This window comes from Accipiter gentilis, chromosome 1 (genome assembly GCF_929443795.1).
Source record: "Accipiter gentilis chromosome 1, bAccGen1.1, whole genome shotgun sequence".
NCBI classification, from domain to species: domain Eukaryota; kingdom Metazoa; phylum Chordata; class Aves; order Accipitriformes; family Accipitridae; genus Astur; species Astur gentilis.
In genome coordinates, this window is record NC_064880.1 from 5,512,971 (window position 1) to 5,535,552 (window position 22,582).

At 37.4% G+C, this 22,582-nt stretch overlaps 1 protein-coding gene across 25 annotated transcripts in view; it reads left to right on the top strand.

Annotated features, from left to right (window-relative positions):
- Positions 1 to 22,582, top strand: part of KIF1B (kinesin family member 1B) — a 93,822-nt gene that overhangs the window by 15,701 nt on the left and 55,539 nt on the right. For 12 of the 25 annotated variants that reach the window (XM_049794721.1, XM_049799252.1, XM_049801005.1 and 9 more), the window contains exons 3-14: positions 7,176 to 7,252; positions 9,551 to 9,730; positions 11,863 to 11,928; positions 13,877 to 14,055; positions 14,789 to 14,900; positions 15,938 to 16,015; positions 16,261 to 16,326; positions 17,096 to 17,113; positions 18,629 to 18,704; positions 19,006 to 19,084; positions 19,634 to 19,776; positions 20,950 to 20,991. In XM_049794721.1, the coding sequence (XP_049650678.1) occupies positions 7,176 to 7,252; positions 9,551 to 9,730; positions 11,863 to 11,928; positions 13,877 to 14,055; positions 14,789 to 14,900; positions 15,938 to 16,015; positions 16,261 to 16,326; positions 17,096 to 17,113; positions 18,629 to 18,704; positions 19,006 to 19,084; positions 19,634 to 19,776; positions 20,950 to 20,991 (1,116 nt within the window). The remainder of the gene's footprint in view (positions 1 to 7,175; positions 7,253 to 9,550; positions 9,731 to 11,862; positions 11,929 to 13,876; positions 14,056 to 14,788; positions 14,901 to 15,937; positions 16,016 to 16,260; positions 16,327 to 17,095; positions 17,114 to 18,628; positions 18,705 to 19,005; positions 19,085 to 19,633; positions 19,777 to 20,949; positions 20,992 to 22,582) is intronic. The other 13 variants (XM_049800131.1, XM_049801816.1, XM_049805253.1 and 10 more) reach the window with 3 other exon arrangements.

The window sequence follows — 22,582 nt, forward strand, 5'->3', positions numbered from 1 at the left end:
TTATATATTTTTTTTTTTTTTAAATCTATCAGTCTGTCTCCTCCTGCCCCAGCACAGACTGTATATCAGCTAATCCTAGGATTTAGCCCAAGTTAATTCTGTCTGCTGGTGTTTATCTGAAGGGCAAACTACAGTTAGCCACTTCTTCACTGGAGCACCCTACAGTGACTAATATGTGGCATGTCTGATGGCAGAATGCCCTGTAATATGACTGATAGCTAACAGAGGTAGAGCTATTGAATCTAGTGACTTGATTTTAAATGCAATGAGGGATAAGAGAATAATTTCAATTTTTACCTCTTGTGTGCTTTGCGCTCTGTCTCTCTATTCCAGGAAATTATTAGAAAGATCTGATTGTACCCCCAGATACTGAACTGCAGATAATTTCTAACCTGCAAAATTTGTGACATACTGAGGAGCAATGGTGACTGGGATGGAAACAGTTTAGGTTTGGACTGCAAATTCAGTGCCATAATCTGACATGAGATTTATGTGCTTAAGAAGTAGTTTTGGTCATTCTTTGTGCCTGCAAAAATATACATGTGGCTGAGTAGATGGGAATGGAATGAGGGGACTGATCTTGGCCAAGTTTGCTTGCTTTTTTTCCCCTTTTTATCTACCCTCTCACCCCCCTGTAGGTTTCCCACTGTCTGTTTACTTGGTTAGTTTTAAGGGAGAATGGAAGTGTAAATCCAGAAATGAAGGTTTGAAGTGGCAATGTGTTTGTGTGTATGTTTAGGAAGGAGTGAGAACACAGAGAACGCTGCTTCCAGTTGAAAGTATCCTAGAAGACTGTAACTTTGCATCAGCTCTGTTGTGCTCCACGGTCTCGTTACAATTGTAAAATAAAGTGTGTATTTGAGGTGTGCTTTTTGAATTTCGGTTTCAACAAATAAAGGTTTAATTGTAAGGCAAAAAAGTTCAGATATCTGAAATGACAAAATGCAAAATAATATGTATTACAAAATATATGGGTACCGTTTCAATAGTGAAGTGGTCTTTCAAAGTTTGCTAGCAGTTTTTGCTAAAATTGAAAACTAGCAATGAATTTGATCTCATAGATTTGAAAGGTTGAAAGTGTATGTTATTTTTGTGCTAGCTGATAAAGCAGATGGTGGATGGTATGAAAAATGTTAATTAAGGAACAAGTAGGATGGACTGTGGAAGTACCTTATGCCAAGAAATGAAGTTGCCTGTTGAAGTAAGGGTATGTTAAAATCCAAATGTTTTGTGGAGATTGGTTTGTTACTGTTGATACAGCACATCTAAAATGAGAATTCCTTCATTGATTGTGGTTGTGCTTTCTTCCTGTCTTTTATTAGGCTGTACTGCTCCTACTATATACTTCTTCTATACAAGGGCTAGTTAGTTGAAGTATGTGGGTCTTATGTAATGATGCAAAATTTTAGATTATTTGGTGTGAAGAAATTTGTTTTAAAACTGTTGGTTTCCTTACCTTTTGGTCAGTGATACATAAACTCACATGTTTGTAGTTACAGGTATCAGAAAAACCCCACCAAACTTAAAACAGCTAAGCAGCTAAAAAGAATTGTTTAAATGATTTGAACTTCAGAGAATATGTGGTATGGCTTACTGTTTAACTGTAAGGAGAAATAAGCCTTTAAAATACAAGCTGTGTCTCTAGGTTGGGATGGCAGTGGGTATTAAATGAACTGCTTCAAATTAAATGGTAATGCTGCATAGGTGTTTATGCAGTGCACTTTTATTTGAATTTTATATCAATTTATGACATGTAATTACTTCTACTTGTTCTATTTGCTTACCAAGGTAGAAAACTGATATAAATATTATGTCTTAAGATGAAGCATATTATTCAAAATCTCTGGAAATTCATAATTCAAATAAAGAATAATATGGGCATTTATCTCCCTCAACGAAATGAAGAGTTTGTAGAGTATATTTTTAAAACATGAATATTCCCATGCCTTTTTCTCAGCCTTCCATTCCAAAGTAAATGATGGATGTTAACCCAAACTGTGGTTGTTGCTTTGATCCCAGAGGAATTTTTAGACGCTGCAGTAGGAAAATAGGATCTTCAACTTGTTTCATCCTTTCCATGTTTCCGAGTTGTGTGTAACCTTTTTCAGTAGCAATGGTATAGGAGATGGTGATTTTGTAAAATATCCCTTCCAGTTTCTGTTTGATGCAGAAACCTTAACTTGTGGAAAGCTGAAAGATTCCACATGACCTAAGAAGTTGGCTCTTGGTGAAGCAAGGGGCCTGAAAAAGGGATTGAATTTCTCAGAAACTGGCTGCTTAGGCTAACTCCAACATTCAAAGTTGCTACGATGCGATGCTGATGGTAACTAATTATAGCTGCAGCACAAAGCGTTAGTGTCAGTTTGCAAACAGAAGAGTTAATTGCCACATTGGACCTTTGAAATAGCAGATAAACAAATTTATTCTGTAAGATAAAAAGGCCATTAATGTGTTCCTGCTGTGATCGTCTGCCTTATTGCCTTTCTCATTTCCTGAGGCCCTGTAATTAAACCATTAGCTTGCGTACCATGCCGTGAGTCTGCTGTGGTGAGAGGAGATAGATGACGACCTATTTCATGATTCACTAATACAATTCATCTTGGCCTTGCATGGTTTAAAAAACAAACAAACAAAATAACTGAAAAGCTTTTAGTGTTCTTGTGGGTATTGGAGACACTGGTAACAGTCCTTTTACTTTTTTAATTCTATTTGTTTCCTTGTTCAGCTGAAAACACAGCTTGCTGAATAACATGGTACATAAAATCAATGTTGCCAACTCAAGCCTTATTTTCTGCATGATTGTTCCTTTTTTCCCCCCCCCCCCTCCAATTTGGCATGTGAACTTATAGGATAAAGCTTACCTGTACTATTAGAAGTCTTTTAATTTCTCCAGACATATCCATTAGCTTCCTTTAAAGTAGCTAGATTTCATGGATTTGCTTGTCCCTCCAAAGATGATGTTTGGTGCAATAGACCCCTTCAAGGTAGGTCAGTTACTTCAGTTTGAATTCCTGGTTTCTTAGCTGCCTCACCATCTTCTTTCAGGTGTCTTATTTCACATTATTACGTACCTGATCACTTGGTTCAAACTCGGACTATATCAGACATGACCGATGCTAGTAGGTACCCACTTGGTGTTCAGTGTTCCAAATGAAGAGGTTTTCAGTCCAATTGAAATCTGTTGAGGTTGTAATCTTAGATTTTCTCAATCAGTCAGCTCTCCTGGATTCATTTGTAGACAGACTGAGAATTCTGTTAAACCAGTGATTCTGAAAATGGAGGATGGAGACTGTAAGAAACAGGAATGGGGATAAATAGACTTCAGGCTTGGACTAGAAGCTGAGTGAAAAGACTGTGACTGGATCACAGTAATGAGGGACAGCATGCAGAGTTCCTGGCAGCCGGGAGGTTTTCTCTGACCCGTTCCTGCTGCAGTGGAGGGTTTTGGCTAGGCAGCTGCATTCCCAGCCTCTGACAGAGCTGCTTTCTTGCCCGTTAATCTCCCTTTCCTGATAAATGCTTCTCAAGATATGCTTTGCAAAAACATGCATCCTAGAAAGTAGTTTTCAAAATAGTGAGCTGGACATGGAACTTAGTGTGAAGGACCTGAGGAAAGCCTGTCGAAGAAAATAACAATAATAATAAAATGGCTTTTAAAAAGAAAGGGGGCATCTTGCATAAATCATGGCACCTGAATTTGACTCTTCACAAATGTGATCGATCAAATTTAAGCTTGAAGCAAGTAGGCTGAAGCTGTAATGGCAAGCTTGTAGTGCCTTCCCAGACACTAAGCCTGTTGCACAGCTAGAGATCATCTTTCATGAGTGGTCAATGTGCCTTTATGCACAGCCAGCTGAGTGGAAAAACTAGCTATTCTTCTGATTAACAGTTTAGCTTCTTTGCTTTCTTTTTGGAAGTGGTGGACTTTTCCTAGAGATTTTTAGTTTTTTAAAAAACAATTAATGGGAAGCGTGTATTTACACATCAAACCTGGTTTTGAATAATACTGAAATTTGGGCTGCTTATTCTGTTTTTAAGGGGAATCTTAGAAGGCAATTTAACTCTTGTTGCCTTGGAGAGACCAAGTGCAGCTTTGCCTTGGCCAAGAGAAATGTCCTTTTTGCTTATAAACAACAATATAAAAATGAAAGAGAAAAAAAACGATGAATGCTTGCTATTTCACTGTTGATTCTAAGAGGAGACAAATCAGTCATGCCATGAGGTAAATAAGTGAGATCAAAGCTCCCTTTTGTGATTGAATTTGCACCGCACCTTAAAGTAAAACTGCACTGAAGTGACATTGTGGTAACCAATGCATGTTTTTAAATTATGGTTAAAAATGTGTCTCTTTGTCAGCAAAGATGTAGCTAGGCTCCTGCTTGTCTTGATTGCCTTCACAGTTTGCTGGGCTAGGAGTTTCCTATTTCCAGGACAATGTTGCAAATGCAATGTACCAATGAAGGTAGTTGCTCTTCCCTTTCCTTGGCCCCGAGTCCTCTCACAAGAGTTTGGGTTAAAATGATTTGCTGTTGAGATTAAGCAACAGAAGCAACAGAATGTATTTTGTCAGAAGAGGTGCTGGCAGTACATTTTTTCATGTATCTGCTTAGAATTGTTTTATACAGTACATAGGAATAGGTTCTAGGACATAGGAGTGGGTTCTATTTATTACTGCTTTTTTCTGCTTTTAATGGTTAGATCACTTTCCCTTGAATTTATAGCCCAAAACAATTAAAGAAAATTATGTTTACCCCCAATGGTTGTTACGTTGAACTAATGTGGAAATTGGTTTTTATTTCTACTGCTTTTTTGGGTAGGAACTTCTGGGTACAAGGCATTACTTCTTTCTTACCTTTCAGAGCTTTGATGTTAAATAATTGAACGAGAAATGAGAAGTTGTTGAATTGTAGCAGTCTGGAATACACTGAAAGGAGAGAACTGGTTTTAATTTGGGGCAGGGGAGTTGTCTTCTAGGATCTGTTAGTTGATCACTTTAGAACTGGTTTAATAGTATGTGCTGTAGATGTACTGCAGTTTGGGCAAAACTAGTAAAGGGAAACTGAAGCCATGTATGATTGCTTAGGTTACCAGTTTGTTACGTGTTAATGCCCATGTTGCTATCCAAACCCACAAGCGTTTTTGCCATTTGATACTGTACTGGGGCAAGGCATATTATTCATTGGCTTTGCATGTCTGTCAGCTTTTATAAGGCAAGAATGTCAGCACAAGGTGCATCCCAGTGAAATGGAGTTGGGCACAAGAAATGGAGTAGCAACTGTTGCTATTTGCAATCCAGACAGTGATCTTTTCTCCACACTGTAGTTTTGGACAACAGCCCTGCTCAGGGACACAGCATCTGGTAGAGGAGTGATTTAATTTTAATGGGGATGCTGTAACCACATTTTCAGAGGTTTTGGTGCAACATGATGTTAAGTTCATGTTTGAAATAGTAAGAGTTGTGGGTCTTAAAATTTTTATTTATCACAGAAGGAAAGGGAGAAGCCCCCAAAAGTCTCCCCAAAAAAGTCTCCCAAAGTATAGCCTAACTGGCATGAATATGTGAGAAATAAGCATCCTTTGTTTAGGATGATTGGTATCGGGATGTAAATCATCCCCAGGAAGACTGTCACCACCTTTGTGTAGCTTCTTTCTTTGTAGATTTTGTTTGCATGTTTCATAATTAGTGTATCACTCCCAAGCAGCAGATTGCTGCTTTAGGTGCAGATGGGTATGTGTAAATCTAAGGTGTTTCATCTAATTTTGATACCCTCAACAGTATGCCTTTTTACAGTCCTTGCTTACACAGATGGTGTTGAAAACAGCTGCTGGAAGTAATAGATTTAAGTATTTCCAGCACTGTAATACTGAAAAGAAGAAAGCAGTAGAGATTCACTTCGGCACCAAGAGCTGTGCTTACAAATTACCCTCCTTGGAATACAGAAACTACAGATGTTCCGTATGCCATTAAAATGACAGCTGAATCCATTGGTGTTACTCTCCGCCCCAGGCAAAGGTTATAGGAAGCTGTTTTGTTGCTGGGAAAGAAAAAACAAACAAACAAAAGAACCCCAAACAGAACAAAAAACCAAACAAACCAAACCCAACAACCTAAAAGGTATTTGGAAGAGCTTTCAGTAATTGTGGGGAATGTGCATGCATGGGGCAAATATTGAAAGAATTAGAGGACCTGAGAAAAGGAAAAGAGCATAAAATTTACAGGTGTACTGATATGAAGAGAAAACAGGGTGGGTTTTTTTGAAAAACATGCTTATTTTGATACTTGTAAAGTGTTCAGTGACTGAACTCACCTGAAGGTTCTTAGATTCTTGTATATGAATACCTTGGGAAGAAAATTAAGTCAAGGATTGTAAGACCTGAAAAGGCAATTGGAGGTCAGCTTTTTGAATGGGATTTATAAAGGCTATAACGTAGGAACTGAAGGCAAGCATTTTTTCATTCTGGCTTTTGTGTGTGTGTGTGCGCGCGTGCGCATGTGTGTGTGAACTTTGTCATAGGGCCATCATATATTATACAGAAGTTCCAAAGAGAAAAAGAACATTTACCACTAATTTGGTTGGTTGAACTAATGTCATCCTATTAAAAATCTGTAGGCTTTATGCATGTAAAAGAACATTGAAATAAACTATGCAGATAATCCCTGAAATGTCTGTAGGTCCAATTTTTTTCATGTCTTCTTCCATGCCCTGAAAATACTGAGTTTCTTAAAGAAAATCCTTCTGCAGTGAGCTCATGTACTGTGTAACATGTATTTCAAAATAGACTTGAGTTGTGCTGCTATGAAATCACCAGGGATTCTTGAACTCTTTGTGTTCTGGATCTCCCTTCTTGCTAATACCCCTCAACATCTAAAAACCTGTCCCATTCTGAAGCCAAAGGACTAAGGTGACCTACTTGTGGCTTTCTGTCCAACAGAAGAATTTTGTTTAGCAGCAGCATTCCTTCTAGGAATTTTTTTTCTTGACTTATTTCAAATAAGACCTACAGAAATAGAGTGTTAGGAAGCTGTGAGTCTATTACTTCAGTCTCATTACTCCCGTGCAGCGTGGCAACTCTGTGAATATGCAGATTCACAGATTAAGTTGAGGGTCAGCAAGATCATTAATTGTACTCCTAAATGGCAAGTTAGCTAAGAGTTTGAATTTTATTTCCTGTAGGTATTATCAACCCAAAGAATCCTAAGGAAGCACCAAAGTCCTTCAGCTTTGACTACTCTTACTGGTCCCACACATCGGTAAGTTCTTTTACAAGAAAACTGTTTTGTGGTTGGGTTTGGTTGGGATTTTTTTTTGTGTTGACTGCTTTGATTTAACTGCATTCTCTTCTCATCACACCATCCCTGTCAGATGTTTCTGCACTGTCTCTCACCCTCATTCAGGTTAAAAAACCTGTCATTGTATGTTGTCTTTTCCTGTTTGGGGCAGAGCAGAATGCTGAGCTGGAGTTTGATAACAAGTTGTAAATACTTGAAAGATTACTGAAAATGCTCTCAAACCATGTTATTTTCTAAATATTTTAAGGATGCATGTAAACCACAGTTAATTCAGTTTTGCTCTTAGACACGTGAAAGTTGCTTGAGTTCTTACAGTTCAAGGAGAGATGTGGTCTGGGTTCCCTTGGCATATCTGGAAAGGACAGCGTAGTGATCCATGTTTCCGAATAGCTGCAAAAGCAATAAACTCTTCATCTAGCTACTCTGCCCCACCCTCCTGTGAATTGGTCCTAAGGTCTTGCTGACTTCCACTAATTGTTCTACAGCCGAACCGTGTTATTCTGCCATCTACCCCTCCCCTGCCTTATTTTCTCAAAAGATATAGAAAGAAGCGATAATGTATTTCTCTAAGATTAATTTTAGTAACTTGGATGGTGCAAATAAGATTTAATATTTCTGAGCAGATTTGTGGCCAACAATATTGTTTTCATGATGAAAAACTTGGATTTGTGCAGCTTCTTTACTGAATCTTCCAGAGCAGCCATGCAAGTAGATTACAGGATCGGTCAGACAAACATTGTAACCATAATTCCTGAAAACTAGCAGATAAGCAGCATCAAGGAAAAGAAGTGGTCTGATAAAACCTTGATCCCAATATTAGAATGTTAGCGCAGCTGCGTTTGTCCTGATTTTAGGAGCAAGTAATGTTAAAATCCAATATTTCAGGAAGAGAGAGAATGCTAGGTTAAGAATAACAGTGTCACATACAATGTAGTGGCATACTCCTACAAAATCAAGTTTCAGTGATGTTATCTGTGCAGTCTCTTCTGGTTTGTGCAACATAAAACGTCTGTGTAGATAATCATTAGTATGATAATTTTCTCAAGTATTTTTACCAAGGACTTTCCTTAATGATCAAGAGAGGACATCAGAAAAAAGACCATATATGCTGAATCCAACTTTCTGTCAGTATTTTTTTATCTTGTACCATGCCTGGAGCTGCATCTTGGATTGCCTCTTGTAAATGTGGGTCTGATCAGTACAGTGCCTGAAATGCACTACTTAAAAAAAATGGACAATTAATTTCTGCAATTCATGAAGTTCTGTTTCAAACGTGTCCTATATTTGCCTTGAGACCTGGCAAGTGTATTCTTTTTGACATCTTTAACTTGTGATTTTTTTCATTGCATGTGCAGTGGTCCCGCTTTTCAAAATGTAACAAACTTTTCCATCGAGTGTTTGAAGGTGGTAACTTGCTTTGTCCTTATACAGATTTCTATTGCTGGATGCATCTACGGTAGAGTTTTTGTTTGTTTTATCACTGGGCTAAATTGCTTTAAAGCATTGTTGGGTGGTTTTGGTTTTTTTTCCTTTCCTTAATTTAATGTTATATTTCAGTTTTATTGCTAAACTTAAGTTTAGCTGTATAAAAGTGTTCTGATACATTGTCCTTGACCGGTTTGGCTGCTTGCTAATTTGAAATACGTATTGACATACTTGGGGATTTTGTAGTCACCAGTGAGGTTGTAAATAGAAACCTGGTTTGGATTAGACAGTGGAATCAGACAGCTGCAAGAGAAACTTGGTCATTTTAGTGATTTGTTTACAGTCTTTTGATCTTGAAAAAACCCAACAAAGTAAACCTAAGCAACTTTTGCTTCTCTTTTTCCCCCTGCTACCCTTCAGAGCCCTTGTCAAGACCAGCCACCGTGGGATTTTTGTAGCTTCCAGCCCTTTATTCATTTGTATTGACTCTCTGAACTCTACTTTTGATTTTCTCCCCCCTGCCTCCCTCCTCCCAAACACCCTGAATCTTGTTTGTTGGTGATGTTGCGTGAAACTTTTCCAGTTGGTTGGTTGGTTTCTTTATGCAGATTATTTCCTCAGCATTGATGGAGTGGTCCTCCAAGGGTTATCACTGTTGTTCTTCTCCAGCTGGTACTGCCTTGGGAAAAAGCTGTGTGTAAAAATGTGCTATGTTTGCCTCTTGCTAAGGGATTGACCTACAAGATAGAAGTAGAAAAAAAACCAGTTGCTTTTTGAAATGTTACTTGAATGATAGGATAAGACTGTATTTATGCTGTTTTCATGCCTTTTCAGCCTGAAGATCCCTGCTTTGCATCTCAGAGCCGTGTGTACAATGATATTGGGAAGGAGATGCTGCTGCATGCCTTTGAGGGTTACAATGTATGCATTTTTGCGTATGGACAAACTGGAGCTGGGAAATCCTACACAATGATGGGGAAGCAGGAGGAGAGCCAAGCAGGCATAATCCCCCAGGTAGAACAGAACCCAGAAAGATGATTTGATTTATATAGCATGTTCAGACACACACTTGCTGATATGCTCTTGTTATATTACAGTAACAGTTAACAGAGAACCACAGTTTATTTCTGAAGTGAAAGAAATCTAGTGGGGAGAAAGAGCGTTATAAGTTATTTTCCCTCTGATACTTTTCTGTTAAATTGTAGTATACACTCTGTGTATTTTTCCTACATCCAATTTCTCCGCTTCCCCAAAAAACTAGTAAATCAAGAGGTCTCTCTGGTTTTTTTTGTCTCCTCTAAATTTAGCTAGGACAGAACTTAAGCACTTTGTATTCGGTAGGAATTCAAAAGGTGGTGTTACTGATGAACATGCTACAAACTTTGTGTTAGAAACAAGTTTCCCAAGGGTAAAAACTGAATAATATATCTTACGAAGAAATTAAGGGTATGAAAACTTTGGGAAAAAATATTTACAGCAACTAAGCACAGGCCAGTGTTATTTTCCCCCTCTGAAATTTGTTTTTGACATTTGCCATGAAATTTGAATAAGTTGAGATACTCCCAGAAGAAATTTTGGCTGGCAACAATTTATGCTGTTGTCATGAATTTAGCATTCTATAGCTGTTGGTTGTGTGGCACTTGTTCTACATGCAGGCCTTTCTCAGTGTGTAGGCGCTGACAGTGGACCAAGTTTGTTGGAAAATAGTGCATTCCTCCATTCCCAAAATAGAAATCTGAGACTGCGTTTCGATTTTGGTAGATGAAGTTGCTGGAAAGCTTGAGTCTGCGTTCTGCTTCAGGTTTGCAGTAGACATTGGCCCTGTTCCACAGGTGTGAAATAGACAATACAGAGTGTTGTTCTCTGTTAATAGTGTAGGCATATGTACTGAGACAGGTTGCAAGTGTTGTGGTGATTAGCTTAAAATAATGTTGAAAGAGCTAATGTGATGAAGGACAGAATTGTTATATCTAAGCATTTTGTTTTTATTACAGTAGTATAACAGTGTAACAGGTGAAGTGAGCTGAAAATCTTTGACAACAGCTTCATGCTAAATTTTTTTTGTTGTAATCTTGATATTCCTATTTGTTTTTCTGAAACCTCAAATACATACAAATTAAACATTGCCATAAAACCCCCCAACTTAATAATGCTCCTGTAGATGTAATAATGCTCCTGTTACCCTGTTTTATTTAAGATGAAATAATTTCCCTCCAATTTCATTGAGATGCCTTCTCATACAGGTACAAAATGAATTGTCTCTTCAGGGAGACCTTGTTGAATCTGTTCTTTTTCTTGTCACATACACAGAAGGTACAGCACAATTGTGTTCCAAGTAATATAGGGTGTTGACAATAAATTCTTATGTGTTGGCAAAATTCCCTGCCTGCCAGTCCCTAGTGTGAAGCTTCATGATACTTCAACCATGTGTTGACTGAATACACCAGAATGTATACTTTCAAAATTGCCTGTATTCTTCATAATCTGTTTATTTCTCATACAGTGGCTTGTAGATATCTGTTCCAGAAACCTGTTTCTACTCTTACTCCTCTCTGTACCCACGCTTTTTAATTTCCAAATACATATCTGTGGCTTGCCCGCTGTTCATTTCTTCTTCCTTTGTTACCTTAATTTTAGGTCTCTCACTTCAGTTACTTGTAGACAAGCACTCTTGAAGCAGTAGACCACTGATAGTTAAAGTATCCTTCATATGAAGATACTGTTAACAAATTTTGAAATCACTTCTGCCTATTGGTTTGAATCTGAATCCTGGAACTTCAGCACACCAAACAAACAGAGTGTTGTTTTTTATGAGACTAGGAGAGGATTAAGGATTTTAATCATTCCTTTCTAAAATTATTACTTCCAATTCAGTTATTATAGGCTTTTTCTAATTTTATACTACAGAATAACAATATTGGTTAAACCTAGAATAATTGTTGAGATACTACATAAAATAAAGTTGAATGATAGTGATGTAGAGTTGAGATGAAGTATCTTCCAAGTGAAGCTCTATGTGGTTGATGTAATAGGTTCTTTTTCTTCCCCTGCCCTCACTATAAAGCCAATTTAGTGGCCTGTCATAGTAGTTACTTGTTATTACTCAGTAAAGACTAATTTCTGACTCGGGTTTAATCTCTTTCCAGCTATGTGAAGAACTGTTTGAGAAAATCAATGACAACAGCAATGAAGAAATGTCATATTCTGTAGAGGTGAGTCTGGTGAGGGATCGAAGATTATCTGTGTGCTGGACATCAGACTGAGCTTAGGTGCTGCATTATTAATGTTGCATTAAGAAGCAGGGTTTTTTTTTTTTTAAGATTTCTGTCTTTCTTGTTCGATGTTTGAGGCAAATGTAAATAAAACCTTTCTGGGACTTTTTTTTCCCCCACCAGAAAATTAGTAGACCTTTACCTGTGTAGCAATTCTGAAAGAAAAGATGGGCTGAAAAACCTGAAGATGCATTTAGAGGTGTTTTTTTGTTTGTTTGTTTTGACTGCCGGATGGAAGACTACATGTTTCTTGTCGATTACTGTAGTCAAAACTTATATCCTATTTCTCTGCAGGACTTGTCTAGGATAGCTTAGTCATGCAGTCTTACCTGACATGTGTTAGTAAGGTTGGTTTACAGAAAAAATTGTTTAAGCTATGCATACACAAGAAATTTGTCAGAACTTAATTTTTCTGTATTGTTATCCTTACTTAGGTTGGTTTGTGTCTAGAAAGCGGTTTTCACAGGCTACCGTACTCCAGCATTTCTTTTTCTCTTTTGTCTCCCTACCCAGCTCCAAAATAAAACCAAAAGCAGCTGCTTCACGAAACAGTATTTTCTTTCTTTTACTGTTTGCCCCCCCCCCCCCCCCCCCCCCCCCAATCAGTTTTAATGGCTTGACATGCAACTATATTGTGGGCTTGGAAAGAAAGGGAGACCAAAAGAATTGGTAGAAGTCAAATGTCATTATTATTAATAAATGTGAATTCCAATCATTACTGCTTCTAAATTACAGAACTGGAAAATGACTAGTTCTGTGGCTTTCAATCTGTCCATTGTAATGCTTCATTTAATTGTATTTTATTAACATTTGATGACTTAATGCTTGAATACCATATGAGTCTCATGTTTAGGATTTGTGAATGAGAATTTTCCCACATTTTCATGATGTTTTTTTCTATTTGGTACTTGTTTGTGGTTCTGATTATGTCTCCAAGCATAAATTTGTGCATGTGAGAGAGAGAAATAGTCTCTTTTACAATGGAAATCCAAAAGAATGAATATATGACAAGTAAGCAGAGAAGGGAGAGAGCGAGACAGAAGTAGTGACGGAAATGTATAAATAGTATATTATGATCTGTTTTGGATATAGAATTCATTTTTCTGAATTGCAGTTACACAAAAAGAGATCTTCAATCTCTAAATTTCTAGAACTGCTGCTTACATCTATAATCTTTTCACAGAATGAAAATTAGTATCTTACTGTCTCTTTTAATATTTAATATCTTTACTGCTGCAGCTGCTACCTACCTGTTGCACTAGGATAAGCCTAGCGCCGTGAGAAACATAAAAATTAAAGAATGCATTTAAAAATTATCTTAGCTTTATAATTTATTTCAAGGGGTGCAGATTTAAGATTGCCTTAGTTTGACTGATTGTACTGATGACTCAGGAATACGGCAGGATGTGGATATAGCTTAGAATCAAGTTGCTTCTGTATACAAAGAAATTAATTTTTTTTCCCTTCTTCAGTTTGCTTTGGAGGTTCATAAGAGAGATTCCTTGTAAGCAGACTCCTTTTACCACCTGTCTTTTTTGCATTTTTAAACAGACAGTTTTGCTGCTGTGTCACATTAAAGCTGTTAAGATGATTATGAGCTCAAGAATCTAATTTTTAATTAAACACCAATGTTTTTTGAAATGGTTGAGGGATCTATACATGTGTGCAAGGCCTGCAGCTTATGTTGGAGATGTGATGCATGAGACTAGTGACTCTTCTTCCCTTCTGCCATTGTCTCAAGCTGTTAAATGAACTGAGACACCCACCTACAGCTTTCTTGTAGTGGACTGGGAGAGTTTCTACCAGTGGCACTCTGAAATGCTGCAGAGATACTTGCAGAGGAAGCCTTAAGAAACACTAAATTGTCCATGCAAATTCCCATTTTCAGGTGAGTTACATGGAGATTTACTGTGAGAGAGTCAGAGACTTGTTGAACCCGAAGAACAAAGGGAATTTGCGGGTGCGAGAACATCCTCTGCTTGGACCATATGTGGAAGATCTGTCTAAGTTAGCAGTCACGTCTTATACGGATATTGCAGACCTCATGGATGCTGGGAACAAAGCCAGGTTAGTGATGGTAGCATGTTACATATTTTTATCTCTGTTGTGGGGATATATGGTATATAGCAGCAAATTTAAAATATCTTCTGTGATGCATTGGCACTTCTAAAAAAAGGTCATGTTGCATAGGGAGTGTTGTTGAAATATGCACTGATCAATGCTATTAAAAGGCTGAAATCAATTGGTGTGGTGAAATAGTGCTGCAGATTGCTGTATAGATATTTAAAGCTTGTAATGAGTTGAGATGAAGTATGTAAATAATTATGCTGGCTTTTAGTTCTGCCTTTCTTGTGTACTGTATCACTATATTGGTATAAACAGACATGAACACAGTTTCCTGATTTATTCAAGTGGTCAGGACTAAACTTGGCATTCTAGCTTTAGGTTCTCATTCATTAGTAGTTGTTTTTGTCAGCTGTAAGCTCCATTTAACAGTGTGTGGGAAAGACTGACATAAATGTCACTTGTGTTGTCTTGAGTGAGTGTAAGGCAGATTGAGTACACAGATTGAGGAAGCTCTGCTTAAACTGTGATGAAGATGGGAGTAATTCAGGAGTGAAAAATCAAAGGGTTTGTTAATGGTATTTGGTGTGGCTTGGTCTCAGTTACAGGGCAGAACATCACCTGTACAGCCTCTTGGTCTCATTCTTCTACAGCTGCATTTAGCCCTGCAGGTAGTTGTACTTGCAGCATAGAGGCTACTGTTTTCTAAACAAGTATATATCTGTTCATATTTCAGGACTGTGGCAGCTACCAACATGAATGAAACCAGCAGCCGCTCTCATGCTGTGTTTACAATTGTCTTTACTCAGAAGAAACATGACACAGAAACTGATCTTTCCACAGAGAAGGTATGTTACAGATAAGTGGTTTTCTGACTTTTTCACAAATCTTTCCTGTGGTGACTTATTCTTCCTGGCAGTATGATGAAAAAATGAGAATGAATTTTTTTTTCTGGTGTTCTGTTTAAGGGTGAACTTGCTGTGTTCATTGACAGAGCCCTTTTATTTCTTGTGGGATTTTGTTTGATTGTAATTCTAAAAACAACTAAATGGGGAATATGTGCAGGAGGAGAAAATATAGATGTGGGAAAAATATGGCCTTAAGGACTAGATTCTATGGGGAGGGATATATGAAATAAAAGAAGTCAGTTTTCTTCCTCAGTCTTGTTCCCAGAACTTTCTGTGGTTTTGCTTGTCAGTGCAAAATATTTGGTTTGTTAGTTCTTTTCTTTGGGCACAAGAATTGGAATGAGTGAGACTTAGGCACTTTCTGGAATTTGCGTGTTGAAAGGAGGTACGCTGTTTAGCATGGAACAGTTTTTTCTGATTTTTATTACTCTGAACTGCATGCAAAAGTAGCTGAGAAACAGGTAATGTTCATGTTTCTCAACTGACTACTGTGGACAGATCTGAAAAAATTTATGTATTGAAGACACCTTCCCTCCTCCCTCAATGATAAGACCCTGTAAAACTATCATTAACTGACATGCAGTCTGTAGCTTTAGTTAGACCAGTGTTTTATTGTTGGTGTCACTAGACTCAGGATGAAACATTAAGTTTCTCTTCCTTTGAGATTCCTGTGTTCTCTGTAGCAGTAACAATTTCTTTTGACTTCTGTTCTGCTCTGTTCATGTGAGTCCTCATTCTCTCTTTTTAGGTATAGTGATACTTAAACTAGAGCATAATCCCAGACACTTCTTATACATAAGATAACAGCATCAGGCTAATTGCTTGTGAAAACTCTGTTTGACTGTAGTTTTCAGCACACTACAGTGATTTTTTTAGACAGTAGAGTTCTTCTTGTGCCATAGAATTCTTTGAAGTTTTGTTCTCCCTCTAGTTCACCAAAAGCTAATTCTCATTGTTCATGTGCTTTCTCTCTTTAGGTCAGCAAGATTAGCCTTGTAGACCTAGCTGGGAGCGAGCGAGCTGATTCAACTGGTGCCAAAGGAACCCGATTAAAGGTATTGGGCCGTTGATGTATGGGGAAAGAAAGGGAAGGGGTGCACAAACATCACGTGGAGTCTTTGCTTGACAAATAGTAAGGAAAAGAAAGGATTGCTATTATAAGTACAGAAAAAATAGTTGCAAAATTGAAGACTTCACCCCCTGCCCCAATCGTGGATGTGACATTTGGCTCATTTAGTCTATAGAGGTTCGTGGTTGAACAATGTTAATTACTATATAATACTGGATTCTGTTTTCTCAGGAAGGAGCAAATATAAACAAGTCTCTCACAACTCTGGGCAAAGTTATTTCAGCGTTGGCCGAAGTGGTAAGTACAGCATTTACTTGCCTGCAACCACCTTTCCGTAGCTTGTAAAACTGAGACGCTAAAAACCATAGAATACAGCAGAATCATTCACTGTTCTTGGCCTAGCATTCTCAGCCAAATTAGCTGTGTATATTTTGATAGATGAATAGTGTTGATAGTATTCTGTGAGTGTCACGCAGGCTGGTAGAAACTTTGTTAATAGATTGAAGCACTGGTTTATTTAGCTGTGAAGAAACCTTGCAAAAGAAGCCTGCATTTGCGTAGAAGACATGTTCACGTAGCAGGCTTTTAGTTCTGCAGGAAAGTAATTTTATTTTTGTTTAAAAGAATAATTTTAGAAAACTAACTGCAGCTTTGTTGTTAAAAATTTTAGAAATACCAGTGTAGGAATATCACTGGCTTTTTTCGCAATTGCAAGACTTAATAATGTGTTGAGTTGAGTGAGCATATGTTAATCCCAACATAGGGTTGTAGGTTTAGAAAAGTACTTTGTCTTTTACATTTATACTCAACTACTATTTAAAAAAAAAACAACCAACAAGTAAATTATTGCTGTTCCTTTTAGAAGTGAGTTCTCAACAGCTTGGATGAGTTGAATATACTTAAGTGCTTTTTAGATAATTTATTTTTAATTTAAACCATTCTCAGTCATTGGGCTTCCCAAGAAAAGAAAATACTATCCAAACTAACATGGAAATTACATAAACAGCTCTGTTAAGAAGCTCTCATGTTGTATCTTATTCCTCTTTCTTTAATGCTTTCAACTTAGGATAACTGCACCAACAAGGTATGATGGTCTGAGTAGTAGTGATGTCTTTTTTGCCTGAGTGTCAGATTTTATTCTCTTCGCTTTGGAATCAAAGAACAGGGATCTTTGATATCAGATCTTTGAGAAATTCCTGTGACTATATAATTTATAGTCATGAAGCCTGAGAATTATCAGTACTAAAATTTAAAAATGTTCTAAGGTTGGGGATAGATTTATGAAAAGTACACGTTTAATTATGTATTTAGGAAAATTCTTTTATTACATTCCTGCTCCTGATTTGGTGACTTACCTTGGGAAAATTTACTTTTAGTATAGATAACTTTGTCTTTGCTTTCATGCTTCCATTCTCCATGCTTTTTTTCTTTACCTCATATGATGGACTGCAGGTGATAGTCAATTCTAGTTTTCAGCTTTAGCATCTGGTTCTTACCTGCCCTTAGTAATTTTACTTGTCCATTGTAAAGTTACTCACCTTTGCCAAGGGACAATAGAACTATTGCAAGACTAACAGTCACATTTTAAGCACCTCATGAGTGTTAATAGGAGTTTCACGCAAATTATAATCAGGCCTTGTATTGCAAAGCCATATCCTGTGTTAAATGTTGTGTAGAATTAGACTTTTGGCATCTCTTGAAGCAAGATGTTTGCTTACTAACTATTCATGTAAGTAAACAGATGACCCAAGATTCACGTTCTGTTATAGAGCTTTTGAAGTTAATTGTTGTTTCTTTTAGACCAAATAAAGAAGCTAGGGAAAGCCTTTACAATGACATTTGGAGGAAAGTTTGCCAGAGGTGCTGAGAAGGCCCTCCTCTCGTGTGGAAGTTCTACATTTGTCATTACTGATTTTGCGACAAAGTACTTAGATACTTGGGCACTTGTCTTGTGGCCTTGTGCTTTGGTTTGGGTAGTCTTTATAAAGTTTTTGTCTTTTTTTTTTTTATAAAACCAAATAAAACCAGCAAAAAAATCCCCAAACCCACCTCCTTTCTATTCATACTTCTAATTTCAGTGTCCAAGTACTTTCATCCTTTCTATCCTCAAGTTTTCTAATAACTGCTTACAGAAACACAGGAAGATTGGGTAGTTGTCCTTTCACATGTGCACCCATGTATCTGTAGCTGTGTAATAGAGTTTTGACTGCTCTAAAAAGCCGTAACTTTTCTAGCAAAGGAAAAGTGAATCTTCTCCTGAACGAGTAAGGTTTACTGCTTAAATTCTCTTGCAGTGGTGTTAGAACACAGAATTCAAATGTCAAGAAGATATGCCTCATATGCAGAAAAACCTTTCTGAAGTTAGTGCATCAAGGGAATTCTCTGGACTGCTTATCATCATCTATTTAGATGTCTGAATATGTTGCATGTTATCTAATATCAAATTCAGTAATCACTTGTACAACTGAAGATGGGCCACCCCTCTGTTTAGATAGCATATGTGTCATGGTTCTTTTAATACTTTACTATGATTTTTATGTCTTAAATCTGAATTTTCCATTCGGTGTCTGTTTTTCAGTAGTGTGCTCTTTCTTTGTAGAGTAAAAAAAAGAAGAAGACAGACTTTATACCGTACAGGGATTCTGTACTAACATGGCTTCTTCGAGAAAATCTAGGTATGGCTGATTTGCATGTGCCAATATGGAAGGAAATTGTCACTAAATTTTCTGACTGCTTTCAATTCACTTAACCTCATACTTGATACAAATTTAAGTATTTTTCGTAGTCAAATCTGAGTCATATAGTTCTACCTTTTGTTAAAGTTAGAACTCTCTTTCCAATGATTTTTGTATGTTACTTAGTAATGTAGAATATAGTTGAATTCTATAATTTATTGAAAGTACTGGTATTTAGCAGGTAAGTAGTGCCCAGATTGTGCACTGTAGTTTCATCTAAAATCTTGCCTGTTCATTATAGGTGGTAACTCCAGAACTGCGATGGTTGCTGCTTTGAGTCCGGCAGACATAAACTACGATGAAACTTTGAGCACTTTAAGGTACTTTCTTTTTATCTGAGATGGATATGGGTAGGTATTGGCTCTTATGGCCACATTCTATCCTTCAAACATTTGGGTGGTTATACTTTGAGAAAATCTGTGGGGAAGAAGACTGTATACTGGCAAGAGCCTAATTACTCTGAAAGAACAAAACCAATCCATCGTATGTGAGTAGGGAGCTAGGGGTTTATTGCCTACTCTTAACTTGAAAAATCAAACTCATCTTCTCGTTCATATGTTCTTTTCCAGTGTGGTCCCTAAAATTAGGCATATTTGTTAAGCTGAGGCTTCAAAGCACTGAATAAAGAAAAAAAGAAAAAAACACGTTGTCTGTTGTACATGTTGTTAATTTGTGTTGAATAGGGCTTGTCTTTTTTGCAGCAATAGACTTTAATAAATATGAATTCATATGCATGATTGAATATAATCCAGGATTCTCTTCTGATGTACAGCTGCAAGCTAAATGTCTCCTATATTGCTGCATTCCTGTGTTGCATATAAGCACTTATAAGTTCATTGTAAGGTTTCATTGTTTTGGTCTGGTTCCAGATATGCTGATCGTGCAAAACAGATTAAATGCAATGCTGTTATCAATGAAGATCCCAATGCCAAGCTGGTGCGTGAGCTGAAGGAGGAGGTGACAAGGCTTAAGGATCTCCTGCGTGCCCAAGGGCTGGGAGATATTATTGACAGTAAGTGGATTAAACAGACCTTACCATTTTGAGGTTGGTCTCTCTTACGGAGGAGGGAGAGCTGGGCCTGTGAGAGAAAGGGGTTTAAAACAGGGAGGTTTAATGTAGGTGCTGATATTAAATTTTGAACGTGGTTTTAGAAATGGTAGCCTCTTCTGTCTTTAAACAACCCATCCTAGGATTGTCTGTAGAATTGACGTGGCTGTAGAGTTCAAACTCTCAAGTAAAAACATGGAGATTGAGTTTCCTGTTACTGTAGAAATGATTTTGTGTACTAGAACTTACACATTCAGGAGTTGCTCTGAGTTATGGAGGGCTTTTTGTCTGACTGCCAACAAAAGGAGGAGAGCTGAGATATAGAAACTTAATTTCATACTGAGAAAGAAAGCATCTTTTCTTCCTCCTTAAAGGGTTAAGGTTATTAGTTGATACCTGGCTTTAATGCCATCCTTGCTCAGAAAAGAAAACGATGGCTAATTCCTGTTAGATGATGTCCCGAGTGACAAACCATTTGTCATCTCAAAATAACTAGCTATGAAACAGCTGCTTGTGAATAAATAATGAATTCTTCTGGGGCGAGATTTTGAATTAGGTTGGCAGACCAGTATTTTACTGATTTGCTTTGCCAGCAACCTCTTAAAGTACCAACACACTTGAGCCTGAATAATTTCCTTGTCCTCATTCCAAACGAGGCAAATAAACTAAAATTTTAGCTGCTACATTCTTCTATAATATGACCAGTGATTTAATTCCTAGTGAAAGAGATGCCCATAAAACTACTGAATGTATTCCAGTAGATTAAAAGATTCTTTGACTTCAAAAAAAAAAAAAGTGAATGTTGCACCACCGGATTTACCAGAGCTTACTTGCCTGTAAAGCAGAAGTCCTGACTTAGTCACAGACTGCTTAAAAATGTGTAACATGTATTTACTTTTTTGTTTGCTTGTTATCAAGAGAATGGGGCCAGAAGAGAATGAAATGCAGGTGGTTTTCATGCTTGGTACAGTCTGTGTTTTTTGATTCTAAATCAAAACTGAAAAAAAACAACCTGTGTGTTACTGAAAATTTTGTTTTGTTTCTTTAAACATAAAGTAGTATTCTCTTCCCTTCCTGTGTCGCTAGTGAACCTTCAATTTTGATCCTTCTTGTATTTTCCCTCCTGCTTCCTTTCAGTTGATCCAATGGGAGATGAATACTCTGGAAGTGGAGGCAAATGTGTGTATTGTGTGGTTCTCTTTTTAACCTGCTTTCTCTGGGTCAGCTTTTAACTGAGCTTTGCATGCCAGCATTTCTCACAGGGAAATCCCAGACAGAACACTCACTGTGGAATGCAATGCAGTTTCATGGAAACTAGCTTAACCAGCGTTTCTTAGATAGAGTCGACAGTCAAAAAAAAGTGCAAAGTTTAAAATGCAACATATGCTCATTGCTTTTTTTCTGGCATAATATAGAAGGGAGAGTGGTGATTCTTTAGTCTGTTTTCATGATGGCCAACAGTTTAGATTTGAACTAGAAAAACTTTTTCTCAAATCTTTCTTAAGTTACTCAGTTGAAACAGCTTCTGCTCACCTAGCTTCCTGGCCTTTTAACATCTCTTTTCCACCTAGAATTATTTGTTTTAGATGTGTCAAGTGATTAACTCAAGATGTAATGTTATCAGTTCCTCCTGGAGACTGAGATTTATTTATTTTGTATAGTCTCTTTAAAAAAAAAAGTTGGACATTTATGCTGAAGAAGGTCTCTTATTTGAGCTTAAATACTTGGTTGCAGATGATTAACTTAATAGGGTTAAAAACAGTCAGCAAATGGCATTTTATTTCTGTTCTACTGTTTGCTTCTATGAAAAGGAAATATATGTAGTTCATTGCAAGAAAAATATCTTCTACATAAATTTTGGGTTGGTAGACTTTTTAAACTCTTTCAGTCAGTCTTCTTCACCCTCACTCAAACAATAGCAACTGGAGGGGGATCTGTCTGAAATTTCCTAAAATTAAAGCTACTGGTGGTGTAAAGACTCATCCTGGCCTTGTCTTACGTTCTGATGCTGCTTCCAGTGTGTGCATATGTCATCTGTGTGAAAGCTGCAGCCTCCAGGAGAAGCGTGCATGATGTTGAAGGTTTTGGTTCTCTGTGGTCACAGCAACCGTGAAAGCCATTGCAAGTGCCACTTCCTTTATCTTCAGGAGTGCATGTGTCTATTGGCCTTTTGAGACTTCATCCTCCCTGCTCTGTCATGCCTGCTTTCCTCATCCCGATGGCATTCCCTTTCCTTAACTTGCTTTTCTTCTGCTAAACTCCCACCCCTGCTTTCTGTATTTGCAGATGGTGGTTTTCAAACTGACATGATGCAATATCAGTTTCATGAGGCTGAAACAGCAGGTTGAATGTGGAGTAAACTAGGGCATAAGGCTGACAATAGCAGAATTGTTCAGGAAGAGTAGAGGAGATGTAGGAGGACATGGAAATTTATGTAATGTCTGGATGAGCATCTTATTTTTGTAAGCGTGAAGCCCTTGTTTATAACTTCAAGGTCTGGTTTGACCTGTTTCTTTCCTCAGGTTACTTATTTTAAAGGATTTGTATTTGAAATAGAATTTAAAGCTATCAAAATTATTAAAACTGAGCTATTTAGTTGTCTGATATTTGCATGTTAGAAAGTTGGGTTTTTTTTGGTGTGTGATTATTCTGAGGTTATGGTTTACAGAGATATGTGAGAAGCTAAGTTAGATTAAAATAAATTGCCTTTGGATATTAGTTCTTAAATCATTCATGCACCTTTTCCTTGTTTTCTGTCTTACAAGGAGGC